Raw genomic sequence first — 12,622 nt, 5'->3', positions numbered from 1 at the left:
ATCCAGACAAGTTGAACCCACATCGTGACTGTCCATATGACAGATGAGGGAAACTGAGACCCGGAGCCTGGGAGGGACTTGCTCTGGTGTGGTCGGAGTGGAACCCAGCCTTTTCTGCTGTGGACACATGTTCGTTCACAAGCCCTGCCTGTCACATACACACCCATACACTTAGGGAGACCCGTCCCCCCGACACAGTGAGAAACCCACCAGCTGTACCCATGTCATACTAACAACGGTAACATTTACTAAGTGCTTTCTGTATACCCGGCATTGTTCTAAGAGCTTTCCAATAAGTCATTTAATAGTCAGTGAGCCTGTGAGGCAGATGCTATTATCATCCATTTTGCAGATGAAAAAATTGAGGCACAGAGAGACAAAATAGCTTACCCAGAGTGACAGCCAGCCAGGAAATGGCCGAGCTGGGGTTTGAGCTGCGTGGGCTGGCTGTAGACCTCACACTTCTAACTGCTACGTAATACTGTTTAGCAAAGCACCCAAGTAGATGTGTGCATTGCCAAGTCGGTCCCACTCATTCGCACGCAGTACTCACGGCCACAGATAAGTGCACAGACGTGCACCAGCATACACAGCTTTCCCCTCGGGAGGCGGTGCCCCTCCTGCCCCTGGCTTTGGGTGGGGCTCAGGCCGGGAGGTCTTTCTGCCTGCTTGCCCCCTGGCTCTGGAGCCTGCCTGCTGCCTGCCCGCTCTGTGCCCCTGCCTAGGCCCGATCTCGTGGACTTCAGCAAACTCACCAAGTCCAATGCCAACTACAACCTGCAGAGAGCCTTCCGCACGGCAGAGCAGCACCTGGGGCTGACACGTCTGCTGGACCCTGAGGGTGAGCCCCCCACAACCCCAGCGGGACTTCCTCCTGGGGGGACCCCCGACCCCAATGCCAGCCCAAACTCCTCTCCATCCTGCTGCAACACCGTCCCAAACCCGAGTCCTTCTAAGTCCTGGCTCCCACCCAGCCCCTCCCCTTCTTCACCTCTAATCCCCTTTGCCCCCATCTTCCAGTCCCTTCCTTTCGCATCTCTGTCTCCAGCCCCAGACTCATCTCCATTCCTGCCTCCAACTTGACCCCGTCCCCTTCCCAACCCCAAGCCCAGTCAGCTCCCCCAAGCCCAACCCCCTCTCCCTCCCTAACTCCGGTCCCAGCTCCAGAGCCAACCCCACCCCCAACATTATCCCCTGACTTCAGCCTCAATCCTAATCCCAGACCATGCCAACACCGACCCACCAATCTCTAGAATAACAGCTGTTCCCTCTCTCTGAGAGTCTGCTCTGTGCCAAGCACATGGCTGGGAATTTTAGCAGAACTTCCCGCTTTTACCCTCACACTGACCTGGATGGATAGAACTTATCCATCCTGTTTTAATTTTTTTTAGTATGTATTTATTTTTGAGAGAGACAGAGCACGAGTGGGGGTGGGGCCGAGAGAGAGGGAGACACAGAGCCTGACGAGGGGCTCAAACCCACACACCGCAAGGTCATGACCTGAGCTGAAGTCGGACGCTTAACCGACTGAGCCACCCAGATGCCCCCTTATCCGTCCTGTTTTAAAGTGATAGGAATGAAGTCTCAGAGATGTGAAGTCACTTGCCCAGTGTCACACTGAAAACCAGTACGTGGGACTTCTTGGGGGGCGGGGGGGAGGGGCAGAGAGAGAGAATCCTAAGCAGGCTCCATGCTGTCAGCGCAGAACCCGACGCAGGGCTTGAACCCACGAACTGTGAGATCGTGACCTGAGCTGAAACCAAGGGTCTGACGCTTAACCAACCGAGCTACCCAGGTGCCCCTACATGGGACTTCTGATACCTATATTCTGTGTCTGGCACATGGTAGGTGTTTAGTGGATATCTGTTCCACCAACCATGAGTTGGTGGAGTAAGAGCTAAGTGTAATATTGTGCATTCAGTGGGCACATCAAAACGATAATTGGAATTTACTGAGTTTCTCCTCTGTGCCAGACTATTCTTTCTAAAACTTACAGTGCTCCTTTTTGGCAGGCACTGTGCTAATCCTCAGCCTTGCAATGGGGGAAACTGAGGCGAAGAGAAGTTAGGTCTGTTTCCTAAGGACATGCAGTGAGTAAGTGGTTGAACAGGGATTTAAGCACACGTTTCCTCCAAAGCCCACACCCTTGATCTCTGCCCTCATAAATAAATACATACATAAAATAAATTTATTTACTTATAAAATAAATAAATAAATACACTTCGTAAATATTTATTGAGCTCCTACTGTGCGCTGGGCATGACCAGAACAATGGGAAAAAAGACAGGCATAGCCTTTGTCATCATGGAACTCAAACTCAAGATAAGAACATGATTGCATAAATGAATATTTAATTGCAGATGATAAGTTCCAGGAGGCAATGATAAGATGCCATGAGGAAGAGTAACAGGGGTGACCGACTCTACACAGGGCGAACAGGGAGGCTTATCTGAGGAAGTGTAAGCTGAGTGGAGCCCTGAAGGATGAGTGGGAGGTAGGCATACAGAAGAAGGAACATTGTTCTACCTAGCGAAAACAGCATGTGCAAAGGCCCTGAGGTGGAAGGTAGAATGGTGTGTTCAAGAAGTAATTATGGATAATTTCTCCGGTGGTTTGTAGGTGTCAGGTACTATTTAATCTCATGAGGTAGATCCCCATTTGGCAGATACCAAAATTGAGGCGCAGAGTCTACTTGTCTTGCCCAAGGCCACACAGCTAGTAAGAGTGGGCTCTCCCTCCCTCCACCCTCACTGTCCTGCTCTCCCCTGCTCTCCTTTACTCCCAGATGTGAACATGGAGGCTCCAGATGAGAAGTCCATCATCACCTACGTGGTCTCTTTCTACCACTATTTCTCCAAGATGAAGGCTCTGGCTGTGGAGGGGAAGCGGATCGGGAAGGTTTGGGGATCCAAGGGATGGGGTGGGTGGGAGCTTGGGAACCACCTGGGGGCACATCCGGGACGAGTCTGACCCCACCTTCCTTTGCTGGGTCAGGTCCTGGACCAGGTGTTGGAGGTGGGGAAGATCATCGAGCGCTATGAGGAGCTGGCGGCCGAGCTCCTGGCCTGGATCCATCGCACCGTGGGCCTCATCAGCAATCAGAAGTTTGCCAACTCTTTGAGTGGGGTGCAACAGCAGCTTCAGGCTTTCACGGCCTATTGCACACTGGAGAAGCCAGTCAAGTGAGGCCCAGCTCAGGAGGGAGGGCGGCAAGTGGAGGTCTGGAGGTGGGGGTCCTGAGCCCGAGCCCCTTCAGGTTTCAGGAGAAGGGGAACCTGGAGGTGCTGCTCTTCAGCATCCAGAGCAAACTGCGTGCCTGTAATCGTCGCCTCTTTGTGCCTCGGGAGGGCTGTGGCATCTGGGATATCGACAAGGTGAGGTCGAGCATGTGGAGGAGCGGCAGGGTTACTCCGTGGCTTCGTATAGGTTGTGCACTGCTCAAGGGAGCCATTTACACTGTAGACGTCCTGGACTGGATATTCATTCTGACAGTTTTCCAGCAGGAAAGTGTCACGAAGGAGCAGTATCTTTTTCCAGTTTACATAAAGGTGCTGTAAATGCTAGGAGCCACCTCAGACAGAGAAGCCAGGGCCATTGAATTGTGGGGCGTTGTTGGGGTCTGACTGGCCTCCTCCCGTCTCCCCAGGCATGGGGCCAGCTGGAGAAGGCAGAGCACGAACGGGAGGCCGCCCTGCGAGCTGAGCTGATCCGGCAGGAGAAGCTGGAACTTTTGGCCCAGAGGTTTGACCACAAGGTGGCCATGAGGGAGAGCTGGCTGAATGAGAACCAGCGCCTGGTCTCCCAGGTACAGGGTGCAGGACTTGGCTCTGGGTGAAAGGTGGGGGTGGGGGCAGGGAGGCATGCTGGGCTGGTGGCCCTGGGACCAGAGAGGGAGACTCGGTCTCCTGAGTGACAGAGAAGTGTTGGATTAATCTCCTAGGTGGCAAATGAGGGTGGGAAGGGAGAACTGGCCTCCTAAGTGAGCGGTGGGGGAGGGGGGCGGGCCTGATCTCCAAGGTAACAGGAGAGTGAGGTTGGTCTCCCTGGGGAACTGGAGAGGACAAAATTAGGCTCATCAGAAATAGGGAGAGTATTTAATTAGACTCTTAAATGACAAAGGAGGTTGTAGCTGGTGTCCGGGGTAACTCAGGAGGATAGAATTGGTCTCCTAAGTAAGAGGGTAGGGTAGGCCTGGTCCCCCGTCTCTAGGGCAACGGGAGGATGGTGACTGTTTCCTGGGTGACAAGTTTAAGGCTAGATATGTAATGGAGCCGTGTGGAGCCGGTCTCCAGGGTAACAGAAGAAAGTGGGGCTGGTCTCCGGGGCAACAGGAAGGTGGGGCTGGTCTCCAGGGTTACTGGGGATGGCGGAGCAGGGCCAAGGTAACAGGTGGATAGCAAAGGAAACAGGTGAGCATCTGTGGCCTGCCCTGCCCCAGGACAACTTCGGGTATGAGCTGCCGGCGGTGGAGGCAGCCATGAAGAAACACGAGGCCATCGAGGCGGACATTGCAGCCTATGAAGAGCGGGTGCAGGGCGTGGCCGAGCTGGCCCAGGCCCTGGCGGCAGAAGGTTACTACGACGCCCGGCGCGTGGCGGCCCAGCGTGACAGCGTCCTGCGCCAGTGGGCCCTGCTGACCGGGCTGGTAGGTGCCCGGCGGACGCGGCTCGAGCAGAACCTGGCCCTGCAGAAGATCTTCCAGGAGATGGTGTACATGGTGGACTGGATGGAGGAGATGCAGGTGGGGCCGGCCCTGGGGGTCAAGGGTGGGCATGGTGTGCGGGGAGGGCAGGGAGGGCTACAGACACCGAACGGGTTGTCAGGGAGCCGGAGAGGGACGGAGAGAGAGACAGGAAGAGGAAGAGAACGAGAGACAAAGAGAAAGAGAAAGACGCCAAGAGAGGCAGAAAAAGGAAGATCAAGGAAGAGACAGAGGAGGGGCGCCTGAGTGGCTTGGTCGGTTGGGCGTCTGACCGCGGCTCAGGTCGTGATCTCGCGCTCGGTGGGTTCGAGCCCCGCGTCGGGCCCTGCACTGAGCCTGGAGCCTGCTTCAGATTCTGTGTCCCTCTCTCTCTGCCCCTCCGCTGCTTGCACTCTGTCTCTCTCTCAAAAATAAAATTTAAAAAAAGCCACAGAGATACAGAGCCAGAGGGAGCTAGGGACAGATAGAGAGATTAAGCCAGAGGAAGATGGTGACAGTTTGAGAGAGGGAAGGGGAAATCAGAGAGAGATCATCAAACTAGAGAAGCAGGCACGAGGGTGGCAATGGAAATCTAAGCGGCCACAGAGAGACACATAAGAGAAGGAATCCTTTTGGGAAAGAGAGAGACAGGCTGGAGATACAGGTACAGGGAGAGATGGAGATAAGAAGGAAGGAAGCAGAGAGAGATGGAAACAGGAAAGACAGAGGCAGAGAGAGAGATGGAGGCAGAGAGCAGAGAGAGGGTGGCGCCCGTGACAGAGACAGAGTGCAGGGATGTGGGGACAGACACAGGGAGTCAGGGAGAGCCAGCGCGAGATGTTGACGGAGACCAGGAGATTGAGATAGAGATCCGAGTTCAAGGGATGGGGTGGAGGAGCACAAGAGTGGGCCTGACAATGTGGGGTGGGGCCTGCCTGAGGCCAATGCCTAAAAGGTGCTCAGGGCTGCCCCATCTTCTAGGCTCAGCTGCTGTCCCGGGAATGTGGGCAGCACCTGGTGGAGGCGGAGGACCTGTTGCAGAAGCATGGACTGCTGGAGGGGGACATCGCGGCCCAGAGTGAGCGAGTAGAGGCGCTCAACGCTGCTGCCCTGCGTTTCTCTCAGCTGCAGGGTGAGTCTGGGGTCGGGGATTGGGGTGGAGACTTCCAGGGCTGGTGCTAACGGAAGCAGAATGACCCCTAAGAGACAGAAGGAAGGAGTGAACTCCTTGTCTTTGGAGGCATCCAAGCACGAAATAGGCTCGCCCTCCATCAGGGAATATCATGGGGGAAATTACTGCCTTGGGTGGAGGTTAGACCACATGATTTCTTCCTGCTTTGAGATTCTGCAGTAATAGTTCACATTTATTGAGCACTTGTGGTTTTTTTTTTTTTTAATGTTTATTTTATTTTTGAGAGAGAGAGAGAGACAGAGACAGAGCACTAGCAGGGGAGGGATAGAGAGAGAGGGAGACACAGAATCTGAAGCAGGCTCCAGGCTCTGAGCTATGAGCACATAGCCCGACACGGGGCTCGAACTCATGAACTGTGAGATCATGACCTGAGATGAAGAAAGACGTTTAACAACCGAGCCACCCAGGTGGCCCTATTGAATACTTGTTTTATGCTAAGCCCCTCACAGCCAAATCTCAGTGAATACCATGAAAAACCGTGTGAGGTAATGTATAGTCAGGGCCTGTTCGGCAGCAAATGATAGAAACTCAACTCAGTTAGCTTAAGGAGAAAAGGGGAGTATCTTGGCCAGTGTAACTAAAATGTCCAGGAAAAGGCATATTTGGCTTCAGGTATGGCTGGATCCAGGGATTGTCTGATGATGCTTTTAAGACTGTATCTCTCTGACTGTAGTCTCTATGTTTGTGTCACTACCGGGAAGCTCCTTCCCTTGTGGTGTAAATCTGGGGTCATTCAGCCCCATGTTTACATCCTAGCAACTTAGCGGACCCAACAGGAGACAAGCCCCTTTCTCCCAATATTTCTGACAAAAGATTCCAGGAAAGCTTTCTTTAGCCCACTGTGGGTTCCATGCCCTCTACTTAGCCAAGCATTGTGACCCCAGGCTCTGCACTGAGCTAACTGGCCACATCTATGTGACATGCCCAACCCATGGCCAAGACTAGGGTTGGCTCTTTCCAAAGACAGAAATGGAGGAAGAAGAGGAGGGTGGAAAGCCATTACCAGCATCGGGGGCATGGATGCTGATAGGAAAAACCAAGACTGGCTCTAATAAAGGTTCTCATTTTACTGATGTCAATACCTTCCAGCCACAGACCACCAGGAATCCCCCTGTTGTCAAACCAAGCTGGGTCTGTTGGCTTTTTGCACACACGCTGGAGAACCATGGAGCTTCTCAGTAGGAGGGTGTTAGGAAGGGGCTTGTGATAGGATGTGGGCTTGTGTTAGGTGATTTGGGGATGATTTATGCAGTGTCTTTTGCTGCGGATTGGACACTGGAGGTGGGAGTAATTAGGTGATCGCCCATCTTAATCATTTTTATCCAGGTAGTGGGAGGAACAGGAGTTGGTAGCGGTCATTCAGCTTAGCTGGATGAAGGGGCTGGATGATGGTTTCTGTGGCTTGCCCAGTGACCTCTTTTTTGTGTGTGCTCAGACGTGATTATGGAATGGTCTTGTTTCCATCCCATTCCACCATGGTCGCAGAGTGACCTTGTCTGAAGTTGGCGTCCTGAGAAACTGTGTCTCTAGCTGTGAGTGCTGACAAGGCTGCTTTTTTGCTTTCTTGCTGATGAGGAAACTAAGGCCCAGAACCGCAGAGCTCAGAGGGTTTAGGGCTGGCCTGTCTCACTCCTGTGTCTGGAGCCACAGCCCTTTGGAATCCAGAAGCATCAGTAGAAAAGGCAAGGCCTATCTGGCTTGCAAGATGGTGTGTGTGTTGGGGCAGGGGGAGGGGGGCGGTTCTCATCCTTATGGGCTGGGTCAAATGTTGAAGTCTCCTTCCAAGCCCCAGTGGGACATGCCCACCCTGGCTCAGCCCCTCTTACCCACATCCAAACCCCAGGACAGGCTCATTGAGACCCTCTCCTTCTTGTGAAGGTTTGTCCCAGAAGGCTCCTTCTGTCTTCTCCTTGTGAGATCTTGGTGCCTGGTGGCGGCCAACAGCACCACAAAAACAGCAAAGAGGCTAATGTGTGTTGTCATGGTGACAGGAGGGAGCAATGCCTGATAAGTGGTCCAGAGTGTGGCCTCCTGATCTGCCACTTCTTAGCTGATCCTGGGCAAGTGGCTTCCTTCCCTGAGCCTCAGTTTCTTCATCTGTAAGATGGGGCTCGTAAGGATACTGCCCCACGGTGGCATTGTGCCAGAGTCAGGTCTGGATACACGGATGCCTATTGTTGTTGATTATTCAGGTGGATGCCTTGGTATTTGGGTCAATTTCAGTGAATGTCCAGAATTCCAGAAATGGTGTATCCCATCTAGGGCAGTGTCTCTTGCAGTGTTTTGACCCAGTAAGAAATATGTTTACCTCCTGACCCACAGTCCACACACACACACACACACACACACACACACACACTGTATGAAACAATACTTCCCCTTACCCCGCAAGTTGCATCCTGATATTTTCTAGTCATTCTATTCTATTCCATTAAAGCAACATTGGCAGCCAGCCATTAAGTTAATTTCACAGTTCTCTTGTCACAAACCAGAAGTCTAGGAGGAAGGTGAAGTATTTGAAGAAACATGGGAGTTCAGGTCATCATTGAAGTTAAGAGATAAGGCAACAGAGGATGAGAGAGGGAACCCAGAAAATGGCTTAAGGATAGAGACACATCTGGGTGCCTAGCTGGCTCAGTGGATAGGGCATGTGATTCTTGATCTCAGGGGTGTAAGTTTGAGCCCCAGGTTGGGTGTAGAGATTACTTAAAATAAAATTTAAAAAAATAGTGGGGCGCCTGGGTGGCTCAGTCGGTTAAGCGCCCGACTTTGTTCAGGTCATGATCTCGCAGTTCGTGAGTTTGAGCCCCAAGTCAGGCTCTGTGCTGACAGCTCGGACCCTGGAGTCTGCTTTGGATCTGTGACTCCCTCTCTCTCTCTGCCCCTCCCCTACTCACTCTCTCTCTCTCTCTCTCAAAAATAAATGAACATTAAAATTTTTTTTTTAATTAAAAAAAATAGAGACATTTCATTTGGTCCAGTTCTGAAGGAAACACAGTTTACAGATACTAGGATTCTCTGAATCTTAGTTTCTATACATCATTCAGTCAATAAGTCGCCATTTTCATTAGGTTACTGCTCTGGGCTCCACCCCGTGCTAGGCAATGGTGAGGACACAGTGTGACGGAGACAGCCCTAGACCCTGCCTTCATGGGCCTCTCAGCCCAGTGGGGGAGACAGAACAGGCAGTGACATGCCAGAGGGGTCAGGGCAGGCAGGGATGGTGCCCGTGGGGCACAGGCAGAGGTGCAGGGCTGGAATAAGAGAAGCCTGGGGGAGCCAGAGAAGGTTCCTGCTCCAGACAGCATGTCAGGGAAGGCTGCCTGGAGGAGGGGACGCACAACCTGGCACCTGATGATGCCTACCTAGCAAAGGACAGACAGGGCAGGTAGCCTGTACCTCCCTTCCTTGGGCGCCCCCTGGCCCGTGCCCAACCCGGGATCCTCCCCTTCTCCTGGCCCAGGCTACCAGCCCTGCGATCCGCAGGTCATCTGCAACCGCGTGAACCACGTGCACGGCTGTCTGGCGGAGCTGCAGGAGCAGGCGGCGCGGCGGCGCGCGGAGCTGGAGGCCTCGCGGAGCCTGTGGGCGCTGCTGCAGGAGCTGGAGGAGGCGGAGAGCTGGGCCCGAGACAAGGAGCGCCTCCTAGAGGCGGCGGGCGGCGGCGGCGGCGGCGGCGGCGGCGCGGCGGGCGCGGCGGGCGCGGGGGGCGCGGCTGGCGGCGCGCACGACCTGTCCAGCACTGCGCGCCTCCTGGCGCAGCACAAGATCCTGCAGGGCGAGCTGGGCGGGCGGCGGGCGCTGCTGCAGCAGGCCCTGCGGCGCGGCGAGGAGCTGGCTGCGGCCGGCGGCGCCGTGGGCGCGGGCGCCGAGACGGTGCACCTGGCGGGCCTGGCGGAGCGCGCGGCGAGCGCGCGGCGGCGCTGGCAGCGGCTGGAAGAGGCGGCGGCGCGGCGCGAGCGGCGGCTGCAGGAGGCGCGGGCGCTGCACCAGTTCGGCGCCGACCTCGACGGGCTCCTCGACTGGCTTCGCGACGCGTACCGCCTAGCAGCCGCGGGCGACTTCGGCCACGACGAGGCGTCCAGCCGCCGCCTGGCCCGCCAGCACCGCGCGCTCACCGGGGAGGTGGAGGCGCATCGCGGGCCCGTGGGCGGCCTGCGGCGTCAGTTGGCGACACTGGGGGGCGCCAGCGGCGCCGGGCCACTGGTGGTGGCCCTGCAGGTGCGCGTGGTGGAGGCGGAGCAGTTGTTCGCCGAGGTGACCGAGGTGGCTGCGCTGCGGCGCCAGTGGCTGCGAGACGCCCTGGCGGTCTACCGCATGTTTGGCGAAGTGCACGCGTGCGAGCTGTGGATCGGTGAGAAGGAGCAATGGCTGCTGGCCATGCGTGTGCCCGATTCGCTCGACGACGTCGAGGTGGTGCAGCACCGGTGAGCGCGCCCTCCTGGGACTTCCAGGTCCCCTTTCTCACGCACACAGCCTCGCCTTCGTGCATCAACAGTTCCCATTTTCTCTCAGCTGCGACCAGGGGTTCCAGTGAAATGGGAATGATAATAGTCCCCACCTCACAGGTGACGAGTAATGAGTAAATACTTAATAGAACACTGAGCAAATACCTGGTACAGGGAGCATTTCAGGGGCGTTTGCTATCATTATGGGACTTATACTCACTTGGCAGGAAATTAAAACTTCTCAAGACACCGAAACCTGGCCCCTCCCCTGGGACTGCCGCGGTTCCTGCACGAATGTCACCTCCCTAGCTAATGAAGTGGCTCTGACCCTGTCACTTTCTCTTCCATCACCCTGTTTTACATTTCTTCATAGCATTTAACCGCTGTGACACGTTACATACATCGGTCTGTTGGCTGACTTAGTAATGAATTGTGAAATTAGTGGATGAGCCCTTTTGTTCACCTACTCATTCATTCAGCTGGAACTTATTGAGCTCTTGCTCTGTTCTCCGTCTTGTGCTGGGCATAGCTGAGACCCAGGCCTGGTCCCTGCCCTTACTGTGCCCACAATTACCCAAGCCACAGCTTGGGGCATTGTTTTAAAAAAGGGAGGACTGTGCCCAGCTTTAAAAAGATCTTCCTGGCTGCCATGTAGAGGGTATGTTGGAGGGGTTGAGAATGGTGGCTGGGAACCCAGAGAGGCACAAAAACCATGTAAGCCGAAACCGAGAATCAGACGCCTATCCAACTGAGCCACTCAGGTGCCCCTGAGAAATGTAACACTTAAGGGACCGGTAGAAGGAGGAGGAGCTGGCACAGGGTCCTAAGAGGATAAGAATTAGAAGGAAATCCAGGAGAAGGCCAAGACGTGGGCAGATCCCCAGGGTCCAGGCCTGCTTGAGCACGACCCTCCTCCTTCTATAGATTTGAGAGCCTGGACCAGGAGATGAACAGTCTGATGGGCCGTGTCCTGGATGTGAACCACACGGTTCAGGAGCTGGTGGAAGGAGGCCATCCCAGTTCAGATGAGGTGCGCTCCTGCCAGGACCACCTCAACAGCAGGTAGGCGGGGCCTGGCGCCTCAGGCCAGTTCTTTTCCTTCATTCTTTTCCTCATTCACTCAACTGTTGTGAGTCGAGGATGTGCAATTTTGACACCCTGAGGTGATCGTGCCCACCTAGGAAGTCAGCAAAATCTTGGAGGAAAATGGTAATACCCAGTGCTAGTGAGGATATGGTAAAATGAAGATACAGTATATTTTAGTGGATTATTAATTGGCTTGTACAGATATGATTTACTGAGGATCTACTATCTGCCAGGAATTTTTCTAAGCACTTTATATGCCTTGTTTTATCTTTTAATATCCCAGTTTCCATAGTAAAGTTTCCAGAATTCAGAACTCTTTAAAAATGGATACTCTGGTTTGTCTTCAGATCGTATAAATCTTTTGCCTTTTACTAAAAATGGTAACAAATTAATATCTTTCCCCCTTGAACACTACCAGCTGTTTTTCCAATGTGGGTAGGGTTCATAGATGAAGACAGATTCGGGGAGGCGGAATCCTTAATATGATTGATTACCCGGTACAGTAAGTAGGAGGTCAAACCTAATGCTGTCTGAATCTGGATCTGGGGCTCTTGAGCATCTTTTATTAGTCTTTTCAGCAACCCTTTGGGGCATAAATTGCTCCATGTTAGAGAAGAGGAAACTGGGGCTCCAGAGATGCGAAGACACCGGCCCAAAGTCACACAGCAAAGTAGGGGGGGGGGTCAAGCCAGGATTTCATGTTGAGTCTGTCTGACTCAAAGCTAAACTCTTTTTTTTTTTTTTTCTTTTATTTATTGTTGAGAGAGAGAGAGAGTGCGCACACATGGTAGGGGCAGAGAGAGAGAGGGAGAGAGAGAAAGAATCCCAAGCAGACTCCATACTGTCCTAGCATGGAGCCCGATGCAGGGCTGAGAAATGTACCATGAAATCATGACCTGAGCGGAAAACAAGAGTCGGTCGCTCACCCAACTGAGCCCCCTCAGGAGCCCCTCAAAGACGGTATTCTTAACTGCTGTGCTGTAAGATTCCAATAACCAGTGATAACCTACAGAGGTAGCCTTGACACTCTCAAAGCATCAAGGTCTCAAAGGACAACAACAAAGATTGACGGTGCTTCATAAGGTTATATGCCAAGTGCTTTAGCCACAAGATATCATTAGACGCTCAGTGAAATGGACATTATTATTCCCATTTTCCAGATGAGGAAGCTGAGGAGCATCGGGAAATGATTTGCCCAAGGTCACATGATGAATC

General features: G+C 53.7%; 1 protein-coding gene across 3 annotated transcripts in view; it reads left to right on the top strand.

Moving 5' to 3' along the window:
* The window catches only part of SPTBN4 (spectrin beta, non-erythrocytic 4), a 77,342-nt gene that overhangs the window by 23,179 nt on the left and 41,541 nt on the right, over positions 1-12,622 (top strand). For all 3 annotated transcript variants that reach the window (XR_008423342.1, XM_019432042.2, XM_053905930.1), the window contains 9 exons: positions 726-841; positions 2,786-2,898; positions 2,995-3,182; positions 3,257-3,374; positions 3,647-3,805; positions 4,439-4,741; positions 5,663-5,813; positions 9,337-10,300; positions 11,246-11,383. Coding sequence is in view for 2 of the 3 variants with exons in the window: in XM_019432042.2 (XP_019287587.2) it covers positions 726-841; positions 2,786-2,898; positions 2,995-3,182; positions 3,257-3,374; positions 3,647-3,805; positions 4,439-4,741; positions 5,663-5,813; positions 9,337-10,300; positions 11,246-11,383 (2,250 nt within the window). In the remaining variant the exon portion in view is untranslated. The remainder of the gene's footprint in view (positions 1-725; positions 842-2,785; positions 2,899-2,994; positions 3,183-3,256; positions 3,375-3,646; positions 3,806-4,438; positions 4,742-5,662; positions 5,814-9,336; positions 10,301-11,245; positions 11,384-12,622) is intronic.

This window comes from Panthera pardus, unplaced genomic scaffold, assembly GCF_024362965.1.
Source record: "Panthera pardus isolate Hobbes unplaced genomic scaffold, ASM2436296v1 HiC_scaffold_18, whole genome shotgun sequence".
Lineage (NCBI taxonomy): Eukaryota > Metazoa > Chordata > Mammalia > Carnivora > Felidae > Panthera > Panthera pardus.
Note: the sequence above shows the minus strand (reverse complement) of the source record. Positions and strands in the feature narration are given on the sequence as shown.